Source organism: Rhamphochromis longiceps, linkage group LG20 (genome assembly GCF_057381845.1).
Source record: "Rhamphochromis longiceps isolate RC_006_pf linkage group LG20, R_longiceps_female_GT1.1, whole genome shotgun sequence".
NCBI classification, from domain to species: domain Eukaryota; kingdom Metazoa; phylum Chordata; class Actinopteri; order Cichliformes; family Cichlidae; genus Rhamphochromis; species Rhamphochromis longiceps.
In genome coordinates, this window is record NC_140576.1 from 2,274,332 (window position 1) to 2,288,218 (window position 13,887).

Sequence of the window (13,887 nt, forward strand, 5' to 3'; positions counted from 1 at the left end):
TGTCAGATTACGATCCTTTGCCAGTCGGTCACTGTCGCGGTAGCAGCTTCAGGGGCGTCGATGGGAACCACCGTGCGGACAGATTTATGACACTACTACGCCACCTAGTGTGCGAGGGGAGGAGTGCAGCAACACTTCCGCTCAGTACGATGGAAACCACCACAAAGGTGAGCAACAAAAAAGTACACGTGTCAAAATAAAATAAAGAACACTTCAATGTGAACTTACAGAAGCTAATAAATACTAAACTTTTCCTCGTTGCCTAAAATGATATCTAATTTGAAGGAATGCAAACTTGCTATTAGCCTACTACTATACTACTACTACTATTACATTCGTGCAATCTTATAATAAACATAATAGGCTATTTAATACAGTTTTCCGACGTTAACATTCTCCTTATTGGGCTAATAGAGTCATTCAGTCGAATAGGGCCATTAAAACAATTAACTCAGTAGATTGGCTGCTGAGAAAGACTAAAGGGTTTTTTTAGGTTAGCAAAATAGTCAAATAATTTTCATTACATGTTAAAGCAAGACACTTCTTCCTATAATAAAATCCATGATAAATCCGTTTATTATTGTTGTTGTTGTTGTTGTTGTTAAGAATAAATTAGAAATAAAGTAAATGTTTGACTTGATGGCTCGTTTGTTTTTATTAAAATTAGCCTATGTCTAGGGTTACTTTAGATATTTAAGCAAATAATAAAAACGTGTTTGCGGCATTTTTTAAAGTAGAACGGCTGGTTTTCTACACAGTGGAATCACCGGGAGTCACGTGCATTTGTGCTTGTGATCTGAAACACTTGTTAAGCGTTAATGCTTTGAATTGCCACCGAGGGGCGCTTTCCACAAGTTACCTCCATACGCGCCTGCTTGTTCAAAGCTAATGTTCAACGACTGCACTATCGACAATTTGTTGTCCCCAACCAATTTAGAAACTTATTTTAACTATTAATAATAACAATAATAAGGCATTGATGCAATAATTCACCCTCACACGCAAGCCACGGGCAAAAAAAAACAAAACGCGAATATATCACAAGCGCACAGGATCCACATTTTGCTGAAATTCCAATTTTGACAAATGCTTTGTGTTCGCACGTGGTCTCCTCAATGAGCATGTTGTTCATAAGTCCACTCGCGCGTCTACATTTTCCCCTGGCACATGCGCTTTGGACTTGGCATTTGCATGATGTTTGGCATGTCTCGATGTTTACCATCCGTTTGCGGCGCTGCTTGTCAGAGCAGTCACGGTGAGCCACGCCTCTTGTCCATGTGCTCCATCCTCCAATCTCTCCATCCCTCCTCACCACACGCTCTGTATTTTGCATAAAATGTGTATCAGTAGGGCAGCGCTCTCTCCGGCACATGCACCGCGCACATGTAGCGTGGCTTTACTGAACACACACCACACTCGAATAAGCGCATCAAACTCCCCTCAGCCCCGGATCCCCGCCAATGAAAACGCACAAGAGCGTGAAGGAGAGAGAGGGAGAGACGGGACTCCGCTACATACAAAGAGTGAGCCAAATCCTACACAAACAGCCACAACACAAGTTGGGGAGAACGGAAAAGGCGGTCACATTTCCTACTCACCTGCAACGTGATTGATGTGGGTGTTTGTATCAGTGGGTGTGCAGCTTGTGTCAAGTCCGACAGTGTGTTCAAGGATATGCTGACTCCACTTTCCTGGAATTCGTGAGAATAGTTTAATCTTCGGTTGTGCAACATCACGCGCGCTAGAGCTAGAGGTGCAGTACTCAGAGAGCAGAAGGTATCCAGGTATCATTGGTGGAGACCAGTGTGACTAATTCAGATCTAACAGAAAAGAGGTGCCATCTACTGAATCACCTACAGATTACAGAAGAAGAAAAAACAACAACTTCACCACCACTGGACTCTTTCCAATCAGTGCTTCCTATTTTTGCGCTCTATGGAGCAGGTGTTTTGCGCAAAACTCTTTTTTGACTTTCTCGTCTGCCTTTAAAAGACTTTTGCTCCAGTCTAGTGACGTGACATTCACGGAGGTCTGCTATCAAGTTTATCCAGAGGTTTAATCATCCACAAGAGAGAAATGGATAACAGCCCCGGCGGTGGTAAGATTCTATTTTATGTTTGGCGTGCTGCAAATGTCTAGCAATGGTGATTATGACAAAAGTTAGAACTGAACGACTGATGGATATTCATTCATGTTGGTACCAGCGATCAATAAACGATAGCAATTCAGCTCGATTTGATCATAATGTGTTATTAAGTGTAAAACAGAGCTGATTTTGATTGAAATGAAGCAGAGCTTAAATGAATACATCACAGAAATGCGATATCCCACTGCTTTAATAATTGTGCAAACCACTGATTTATTTATTTATTCATTCATTTTTACTTGTGGCGATTTTTTTTATCATTACATGCAGCAACGAGTGGATGAACTTTAATTTTGAGGGTTTTGTATTTTACTCATTTCTGAGCTGAGTGGTTTTAATTAAGACTGTGAATTTAAAGGTCAAACATGCAAAGCTACCAGGACGTTGCTGTGCATCGTTCAAATGTCCGAGCGCAACAACGCCTGGGAAGGTGAGCCGCTCGGGACTGAAGGGAGGCTGGCCACTTCCTGTTTCTCCCCACGAAAACAAACTCACGTGGAGTTACAGTATGTTGGCCGGCACTGTAATCATAATCTGTCATGCCAGAATTTAAACTGCAGCCCTGTCATATCATGCAGAAAAACACTGTTTGGCGTAGGGGGCGTGCCTGTTTTCCTTTATCAAAGCCATTGCTGGAGTGCCTACAATATAAAGGCTGATAATGGAAGGACCTTTATCCGTTAAGTGGTATTAAGCAGCGTTTTCTCGAGATCAGTCAAGGGTGCACATGCTCTCTGCTTCCCTCTCCTAATTGACGGTGAATCATTTACAACAGCCACGGTCACGTTCTGGCACAGGTGATGGACGCACCCTGTGCAATAGAACTGGAAACGAACCCACTAACTGTGTTATGACTTTGAGATTTCACTGATAAAGTGGGCCAGAGTAAATAGATGAATAATCATATATTAGCTGTAGTATTACTCAGCCGATAAAAACAAAGATTGGGGTGCTGAGTTTTGTTGTTTGTCTGTCCAAGAGGCAGAAGCAGTGAAGCAGAAGGTTTTTCCAAAAGTTTTTATATCTTTATTTAACTGTTTATTTATATTTTTCTTATTTATTTGTTCAATTAATAAAATAAAATGTCTTTAATGACATCCCACTTTTTCCTCATTTTGTAGCCCTTAATACTTCAAATGGTAACCACATTGGCTTGACCTTTAATATTTCAATAATGTTATTGGGACCAAACATAATTAGATTTATGAGTTCAGTCATCTAAACAAAGCTATAAACATTATTATAACCACATGCCTCCAATTGCCAAGGCTGTTGAAGAATGAGTTACAGACTGAGTGAGTGAGTTGTTGCATGTGAAGGAGGCATTCACCCAAAGGTTAATGCAATAATTTATTCATACATAAAAGATCTTATAACTCAAATAATAGACCCAAATTCACGATATATAGCTTAGCAGGCTTGTTATGTAATACTAGTAAACATAATGTAGGGGAGTAGGCTACAGTCAGCTGGAACAGGTTACACAGGGCCAATTATTGGGGAAATATAAATCAGTAAAAACTAATATTTGGAGCATATAATAACATACAAATGGTTGGGAACGCATTGGAAAGTATTTATCAACATTAGTATTCACATCAGCTCTTTTTTTTTTTTTAAAGGCAGTTGGACCAGGGTGTGGAAGTCAGAAAACGTTTTATGACACCTGCAATGACAGCTCTGTAGCACTATAATAGTACATAGCTACAATGTTTGCTCGCATTTAGCCGTCAAATGATAACCAGATGGTGTAAGCAAAATTGGAGAAAAAGAAGAAGTTCTATGCCCTTCACTGCTTAACTTCAGGGACTTTAGTTTCCTCTCTAAACCGTCCTCTGGCACGCCCCTGGTGGAGATCTTCTGCAATATTTTCAGCATCATTAAAGTATTCAAACCATTTTTCGCCATTGGCTGTAAAAGAGTGCGTTGGTGCTAAGGCTGACTAACTGGCACAAACATTCAGACAAAAAGCCCCGTTTTTGTCAACATTATGTCCTCAGTGCTTAAACATTTGCTAGATAGTAATCCAACCCCATTATTTTTGAAGTATGGGGGGAAAATAGGCCATATAAATAGGCTAGAAGACGTTTCAAACTCAGGAAAAAATGTGTATCCCAAAGTAAGACACCTGTGTCCTCAAAAATATGAGTAGCCCTATCACAATATAGGCCAATTTCTTGTCAGCAGCCTGTATCGCTGCACCACTCAGAATGGAAGATGCTGAGTGGTGCAGCTGACCTGAGTTACAAGTGAACCAGTCCTCTGGTTATAAATTAAGACTCAGCCAAATAAAAGAAAACAATTACATTTAACATCCCAGGGCATGACTAATCACAAACAGATGGATTTTGAATTAAACGTGTTTCTATCTTCACGCGAATTTTCTCCGAGATACTTTGGTCTGGTCACACACTGACACACAGTTTTCGCCCTGCTGTTTTAAACTTAGTTGCACCGCCCGGCTGTGCTGCTGCTGCTGCTGCTGCTGCTGGTGCGCGGTCAGACCACCCTGCCGCATAACATGCTGCTCTATTTAATTTGGCTCTTTAATTATAAGCCTCTGGCGGACTGTAGAAGCTCTGGCTCCCGGCTGGAGCGCACGCTTCACATCTTCCCGGTGAAAGCCCTGTCAAAAAGCCCTCCTCACGTGGCTTCCCTTGCAGAGCCGCGTGCGACGCGTGAGATATCCGGGCCCTCCTCCTGCCGCTACCCCGCTCTCACGGACGCTTCTGTGTTGACGATGCCGCCTGCGGTGGTGGTGAGGCAGAGCTTGGTCAGTGGGTCAGCAATTCCACACGTTAACTCTTTTCTCTCTGGTCACGTTTCCCCGCCTCATGCACCACTTGCTTCTACTGAACACCGCCCCTCCTTTCATTTAAATCAGTGCGAGCTTGCAGTGTGGTACAAAGCTGAGTCGATTTTGATTCTGCAACATCTGTCCCCGACGAATCGGTTCAGGGCACTCGTGCATTCATCGTGCGTTTGGAGTGGAACGTGACTGTTAAAATGCTGAAAGCTTGCATAGCAATGAAACCGACGCTTTATCAAGACCACAGAACAGACTGAAACAAGACAGGATGTTACACGACGAATCATATTCTTGGGGTCTCTAAAATAGGCCATAGCCACCCACTGTGATACTCTAATACAGCTCGCCCTCTTAATTGCATGAGCCAGAGCTGCTGTGTGATGCGGCACCAGTTTCGAGAGAGCTGCTAGAGGCACATAGACACAATTCTATCAAGTTCCTGCGATATTGACCTACTTTCACGAGCCCGAGGTAACAAAGTCTTCTGCAAACAACCCAAGTAGAAACTGTGTTCAGCATAGCACAAACTCATTTCATTGGCCGCAGAGACCTGCATATTTTCTGTTTTAGAATAATACTAATAAAAAAAAATAATATTTTCCCAGAAAGTCGGGATCTATATTTAGAAACTTTACCCCCAGGGGAAAAATTATGACTGTAGTCACTTTAACTGTGCTTCTATCCACTTCAGCCAGTGAAAGTAAGAGATAAAGAGGGAAACAGAAGGGAGAGAGAGACCGCCTGTGGAGGATCCAGTGCTCACGTTTCTCTGCCTGCTTTCTGGTCCCAGGCAGATTAGCGTTTGCACGGGTACACTAAACTTAAGATGGGCAGTGACCGCGTCCTCAATTGATGCTGTCTGCGTTGACCTGAATTGTGGGAATCTTGTGCACGTTGTAGCAAGGTGCATGGAAATCCTCTGAGTACGTGGGAAATCCTGTGCAAGGCACAGGATCAGACAAAACTGGAGTTTGGTTCAGGTGCTTTAATATGGCATGTAGCCTTGCAGGAGTTGCATTACCTGTGTTTGCAATCAGTAGATCAATACATTCCTGTATGTATTACAGATCTTTAATAACCCTCCTAATGGACTATTTGCATAAGATGAAAGATAGAGTTTTATCTTTTAAACGAAAATCTATGTGTAGAACAGAAATGAATTACAGCAGCACTTCACAGCCTGCTTGGACACTTCCTGCACCACTATTCAAAAGCAGAAACGGATTATTCATTAACAGCGTTCACAGTACAGTGGCTCGGGAGGGGGTCATTCATAAACACAAGGCTACTGTACATGTGAGTCTTCAGGTGGACATGCAATGTGTTTGGGTGGAGTGAGTCGGCGTGGACTGGGCATTCACTGTCTGCGTGTAGGCTCACAAGGAGGTGAGGCTCAGGTCTGGTCTGCTGGATCTGTCTATGACTCTGGCATGAGTCAACAAATCCTCCAACACGTGCTGGTGGAAGGATTATCAAAACATTTGCGCTAAACAAATGCTGTTCGCAGCAAAGGGATCGGTCTCCAGGCACATTCAGCGAAAACCAGTGTGCCACTCTCAGCTGCATGTGCAAGTTTGAAAAAAAAAGAGTTTTAAGTTGGAAACATATTTTTTAGACTGCTTTTAATACTGAAATAAGTGCGTACAGAGCCTAATTTGTAATCTTGAATGTGTCTCTAGTCGACTCTGCTGCACACTGCCTTGTTATTACGGCAGTCCAAACCACAAAATCGAGGTTTTACCTTTGCACAAAAAAAAAAAAAAAACAGAAAACAAAACAGAAAACAAAAACGTGACTCACATTCTTCTACTGTGGAACGACAGTAGCAGAGGCTCGCTGCTACCTCACGCTCAGTGAGTGAGGGTGGCGGCGGTTGGGGGCTGTCCCATTCAGCGTATGTTTATAAACACAGATCTGACTTCAAATTGTGTTAGATTTCAACACGAGACTGCGGATTTGGTTCGGCCAGTAACCGTGTCAGGAGTCCACGCATGTGAGGCGGCGGTCAGGTGTCGTGCTGTTAGCTGGCGCTGGGCACGGTGCCAGGGGAGCGAGGCTATTATTGGAGCGGAGGAGGCAGCAGACCCCGCAGACACGTGAGGTCGTGTCTCCGCTCATCCACAACGCCTGACTAGAAGTGAGAGAGCGAGAGAGAAACGAAAGTTCGGAAACAGCCACAGTTGAATGACAAAAAAGAATCCGCTAATATTTACAGGTGCTTTAAGACTGCATGACGCAAGAATTATTTTTAAGTGATTCTTCTAGTGTACGTCTCTCTGATTCGTTGCTGTGCCATCGGCAGTCTTTTTAGCGCCCACTTTATCCTCTTGAGCGCACCATTACGCCTATTACACTCAGCGTGCAGCGACGTCGCTGCAGATACTCAGAGCCGCTGTCCACAGATTGTGCAACATTACATCACAACACATCCACATCTATAAAGTAGCCCTGCAGGTTTTCTAAGCAATTATGGGTAGCCAGATTTTTTTTTTTTTTAATTTATAAATCATCTAATCCAGCCAAATTTAAACAAGGCTATATTTTTTTTAAAGTCTTTTTATGTGAACATCTCCATTCTTTCTCTTCAGGAGGAGTAATCCTGTATGCTGGCTCCTCTGGCAGTGCCAGTCCCAGCCCTGGCAGCCCTTCCAGTGGATACCAGACACAATCACCTTCTTCACACTCCCAGCCCTCATCTCCAGAGGAGGTTACCTTCACGGAGATTGGGGCATTGAAACAAAGGGCAGCTGGGTGCAACACTCCATCCTCCAAACTGGTGTTCCAATTCCCAGAGGTCTATAGTGGCCCCTCAACACCAGCAGCTACTCCACAGCATTCCTATGCACACCCCATTGCGGGGAAAAGGCCATGCGGATTCCCGGGAACTTTCACCAGTAAGTTTTCCTAACTATCGATATGCATAAATATTTATTCCTTCATATACGTATGTGTGTGTTTTTGCAGCTTATCTCACAGTTCACTTTCCTTCCTCAGAGACAGGTGGAATGGTCTTGCTTTGCAAAGTCTGTGGCGACATTGCATCTGGTTTCCACTATGGAGTGCATGCATGCGAGGGATGCAAGGTAAGGCAATAATCAGAAAGAAATGTGAAAAAACTGTGGAATATTTCATATATGTGTTGATTTTTTTGTGCCCTGGTTTCACATGGTATATATGTAAACATGTCTGTTTGTGTCAGGGGTTTTTCCGACGCAGCATCCAGCAAAACATCAACTACAAGATGTGCGTGAAGAATGAGAACTGTCTGATCATGCGGATGAATCGGAACCGGTGCCAGCACTGCCGTTTCAAGAAATGCCTCTCTGTCGGCATGTCAAGAGATGGTGAGACATCCTGACATATTTTTATTTTATTTTACTGAAATTTCTCCTCTCGCTCTTCTGCCAGAATACCACAGTGCTCTGATTAGCCAAAGCAGCAGGGAAATGGGCACACAGAAAGTGGTGCAGTACTGATATGTAGGTCTGAGTGAAAAATGTAATGCAGGAAGACTTTTGAGGTCATCATGCCAGTAGCTCAGTCACTCAGTTTGTAGGAAGACTTGCACCTGTCTTGCCCTCCTACTTTGTCACTGCACTGCCTGTAAGTACCATCTGGCTTTGTATCACTCTTTTTAAGTTACTAAGTGTCTTTCTGCTGCCCTTTGCAGCATCCACCAACACCTACCTCTATGCTCTTGTTCAGTGCAGCCCCTCCCCCTTATATGTACCCACTATGTTCCCTCAGCTCCCCTTACATCTCTCCCTCAGACAGTGATTTATGAGTAGAGGAACCTTGAAGTCCCTAAAGCTATCTATCATCGGGAAAACTGCAGCAAACACAGGAATTATTTTAGGAAATTGGAACAGGGTCAACGTGATTACCTTGTGTATGCCCATAGAACATCTTACTGCAATTAATAAGGGACAGGGCAACAATTAAGCAAGGGATGCAGAAACCATCGTTATGACAGAATTTTTCAGGCGTAACACTCCTTTCACCTCATTCTGGCTCTGAAAGCTGAACAGTGATTGATCACCTATCACCACAAATTAAGAAAACAGTTGGGCTGACCTAGAAAAACAATACAGAATCAGCCCTATAGTGTACTCATACATCATGACCTACTTGGTGTAGTTTGCCTGTTTTCTTCCTCTCAGTATGGTTTCTGCTTATCTCCACCCTCCAGTACTCTGCATTGCCTAATCTAGTAAAGAGGTTAGTGTTATTTCTGCATGTGCTTGACACTTTTGGTGCACAGCAAAGAAAAGAAAAAAAAGACGGTGGCAAAATGCATCCAAATGAGAGAACATTCAGGTTGACCCTCTTACGGGAGATTTTTGAATGCGTTAAGGACCACAACCTAGAAACCCCTTTTTGCTCAGTTTCAAGCATTACGAAAACAGGAAAACCGCAGGCAACTGACTGCAGCCCACAATAAATAGTACACCCTGATTTCACACCAGGCAGCTGTGTGACTCTGGCGCTGCAATATAGGCAAATATTGAAGTCCGTTGGCATGGTGGCACACTTTTCTTCCCGTAATCAGACAGAATACAGGAAAGTTTCTTTAGGTTTCTTCCTTCTGGTTAGATTTTAAAATGCCTTTCAACATAATTTGCATATGCAGCTCAGTAGTGTGCATTTGCTTCTTTTTAAACCATGATGACAGGGATTAAGCTCATGTTACGTTATTGGCCACATCCTCATCAAGTTACTCTGCAGATTACAAAAGCTTCTTTAGTATATCCTGCAAACTACTACTACAACTACTCTTGATCACTCAGTTTTGCACAGTTATTGTCATTCTGTTTTTTATTCTAAATTGTGGTTGTATGCAGTATGCAACTGATATATATATAAATACATATATGTATACACCACTATACCACTTATATGCTTTATAAAAGAAATCGCGTGTGCTCTACTTTCAAGTCTTTGAAGATGTACCATTTTTATCTAACACACACTTCTTCACTTGCATTCGCTTCCTGGTGACATGCACTACCCAGAATAGAGAATACAATAACCACAACTTGCTCGGTTCAGACCTTAATCCTCCCTTCACCTTAGTCAAATCTTGACCTTATAATTATATGATTTACATGATGAGTACTTTTGTCCCCAAAAGGGAGGCAAGTCCTCACAGTTTGACAGTATGACTGCACAACAGGAGCGCCACGCACACACAGTCATTTTCCAGCATCGCCATCCCTCGTGTCAGTCTTCTTCATGCTCTCACTTCTGTCTCCTCAACTCTTCAAGCCCACCACTCTCATACTTCTCCTTCTCACGATCTCAGTGCCAGTGACATCATGCCGATGTTGCCCCACTGCCCTACTTACAAATGGAGGGAGGGAGCAGTAGAGGAAGACGATAGTGGTGGATAGAGGAGAGGATGAGGCAGATGGCAGCAGGGGGTCTATAAATAGCCTCTCCAGCTGATGGTTACTGTGAGAAGGGGGGTGGGGGGGGGGGGTATGGATGAAGAAAAGGAAATTTTCATCTCCCCACTTGTGTGATTCACCTTGAAATCACTGTAAACAGTTTAAGCATGTTAAGCTGCGAGTTTTTATCTCTTGATAAAAATGAATAAATCTATGAATTAATTTGTAACTTTCGTTGTTGTTGAGCTGCTGATTTGGATTATTGTATTTGATCAAATAAGAAAAAGGATTACCATTTATTTAGAAAAAGACAAGAACGGAGAAATGAAAAGCACAAAACAAACATTTACTGGGATTGCCCGTGCTGTCGGTGACAGGAACCTAACCTTTTCTCTTCTGCTTGTATCTTCCTTAGCGGTGCGTTTTGGCCGTATCCCTAAGAGAGAGAAGCAGCGACTTCTGGATGAGATGCAGAGCTACATGAACAGTCTAAATGAGTCGGCTGCCATGGACATGGACTCCCCTTCAGTGAGGGAAAATCCCACCAACACAGACGACGGTACCTCAAAAGAGGCCATTGGAGCCATTTCCAGAGCCTATCGTGACATCTTCACCAGCAACAGCAGCAACCAGGAGCGAGCATCCAAGTCAGGCAACATCATCTCCAACAACAACAACAACAACACATCTCCCTTTTCTCAGGATGGCAATTTTCCTCAAGTTTCATCTCACCCCTCCTCAGCTCAGAGTTATCAGTCTTGCCCAGTTACCCCCGCCAGTGTATGCCCAGTCTCCTCTAATCACAACCAACCTGCATTTAACAATATGGACAGCAATCGGTATACCTATTTAGTGTCATCAAATCAGAATCACAACAAGTCAAATGCTACAATACCTCAAAGGGGAAGCTCTGCCAATCATGACAGTTTCCGCATTGCAGGCAGTACCCAAAATCAGCCCTCCTGCCCATGGAAGTTAGCTCCAGGAGCTAAAGTGCTGGTAAGTACAAGACGCTCGCTGAATTAGGACTGCTGTATGATTCATTATTCGACAAGCTATTTATGACTTGATGTTTTTTGTCTTTTCAAAGGCCTGTCCTCTCAACGCGTGCCCTGTGTCAGGGGCAGAACGCACAAGTCAGGAGATATGGGAGTCTTTCTCTCAGTGTTTCACCCCTGCTGTCAAGGAGGTTGTAGAATTTGCTAAAGGCATCCCAGGATTTCAGGAGCTTAGCCAACAGGACCAGGTCATGCTGCTAAAATCAGGCACCTTCCAGGTAATGACATACATTTTCAGTTATACATTTTGGTAATGATAAATGCATCATAATGTGTCCAGATGTGTTTTTGGCTAAAGCATTTGTCTCACGTTTATCTTTTTGTTTTCGTCTTTTTTCACCATTTCTTGCGTGTTAAGGTTCTGATGGTGAGGTTCTGCACCTTGTTCAATGCTGGGGAGCATACAGTGACATTCCTGAATGGCCAAACTTACCCGCTGCCCACTTTGCGTGCCTTGGGCATGGGCTCTCTGCTGGATGCAATGTTTGAATTCAGTGAGAAGTTGAGTTCTCTGGGACTAGAGCCTGATGAAATGGCTCTCTTCATGGCCGTGGTGCTGGTCTCTGCAGGTTAGAGAACAACAGTTACAAATGCTGCACCGCAGTGACAGTTCGATAATGAATCCACAACGTGCTAACTGTTTCAAATCACTCACACCGGTATGCTCTGTGTTCCTCAGACCGTTCCGGCATTTCGGACACGAGGGCCGTGGAGCAGCTACAGGAGGGCCTTATCCGCGCCCTGCGTTCACTGATCACTCGCCGTCGTCCAGATGATACCACCCTCTTCTCCAAGCTGCTTCTGCGCCTTCCAGACCTCCGCACCCTCAACAACCTGCACTCTGACAAACTGTTGGCCTTTCGCATTGATCCTTAAGAAGTCCCCTCTTTCACAGACTGCACAGGAAAAAGACTATTTCACACAGAAAAATACACAGTACATACACACATACAGATATTATCTTCCAAGGGCAGGACTTCCTTCAATATTGAGGAACAAGGAATTGTGCAATTGATGAGTGTTGTTTTGAAAAGGATAAATGAGGGCTACATACATATTTTGAATTGCTGTTGATCGTCATGCAATGTTTTGAGAGGAAAAAATACAATACAATAAAAACAAACTCATGTACACGCATAAACCTCCACACCACTTGAGAGACATTGTTCAGTTAAAAAGAAAAAGATTAAATCATTGTGTAGAGTTACTAGCACCGTTCTGGAAAAAGAAAAAATCATTTGTGCACTTGCTCATTATATCCTGTATACTTAAGAATAAAAGCCAGTTCACTTCTGTTTATTCCGCAAGTCATACAGTATTAACAGACCATCACTAAGCAGCCGCTAAATGATGGATGTTGTATATGAAATTTTTTTTACTTAGGGACCACTGGTAATGATTGACCATGTGTCAGTTTGTGTTTAAGAAAAAGGGAATCTGTATATAATACATAGTGATACCTGAAATGTTAAGGCACTTGTGTGTCACTGTTTTACAAACATGCAATCTGCATCAGTACTGGAATGGGATCCCTGCTTTAACCTGCACATGACAGGATGCAGTCTCTTTCTAAGTTTTGACTAACCTTCCAGAAAACATTTGGCTCACCTTGAATTTAAATGTGTCATCGTGATAAGACAGCACGATTATAATATTATTTCACAAAAACATAATGTCTGTCACTGTACCGTATCACATCTAGACCGATGGAGTGCACATGGGGTTTTGTAGTTCCTGTGTTTATTTTTTGTTGCTGTAAATATTATGTTACCCAATGTTGATGTATCGATTATTGAACTGATATGATGGATCAGACATATGAGTTTGGTGTAATGAAGAAGAATGTAATGACCTTCCTGTATTTGGTGGGGATCTGGCTATGCCAAGGGAGCTTTGCTCAGGAGAATGTGTAGTAGGGATTCTCAAACAGCTTAGACACTCCTCCTGCTATATTAGATGATGTAACAAACCAGCATAATCCCTGAAATCACCAGCATTCACTCCACATGCACCCTTCCTCTGGCCCCAATGTTTGTCATACAAACACAAGAAATATTTTCTTTGGGTGAGAGATCTAATTTGATTGGTCATCTCACTGTTTGCTTGTTTGATTATGGCTGATTGAGCACATCTTGTACATTTTGTACATTTTTCTTCCTAAATAGAAATGATACAATGATATAAAGTTGGAATTATGTATTATTCTGCCTCTGTGTCTTTTTTGTAAACATTTGTGTGGGAAATATCAGTTTAGAAAAGAAACATAGGCTATGTTGAGTAATTAGGCCCGTAGTTGTGCAACACTGTACACTGGCAGTATGCTGTGAGTGTGTTAACCAAGTTTATACATTGTGCAATTATGTGAACGTTAGATAATTTATTGCTAGCAGACTGCATTAATAAATTAGGCTATTATTACATTAGCTGTAAGCAACTTTACAGTACCTATGTAGACTGTCAATTGCAATGGAAAAGATAGATTATAAA

General features: G+C 42.7%; 1 protein-coding gene across 1 annotated transcript; it reads left to right on the forward strand.

Moving 5' to 3' along the window:
• Window positions 1–1,225: 1,225 nt before the first annotated feature.
• Window positions 1,226–13,460, forward strand: nr1d4a (nuclear receptor subfamily 1, group D, member 4a). The gene is made up of 8 exons (XM_085393846.1): window positions 1,226–2,098; window positions 7,544–7,849; window positions 7,950–8,038; window positions 8,155–8,299; window positions 10,758–11,341; window positions 11,433–11,618; window positions 11,759–11,969; window positions 12,080–13,460. The coding sequence occupies exons 1-8, from the start codon at window positions 2,077–2,079 to the stop codon at window positions 12,274–12,276; spliced, it is 1,740 nt and encodes a 579-aa protein (XP_085249972.1). The 5' UTR covers window positions 1,226–2,076; the 3' UTR covers window positions 12,277–13,460.
• Window positions 13,461–13,887: the final 427 nt, after the last annotated feature.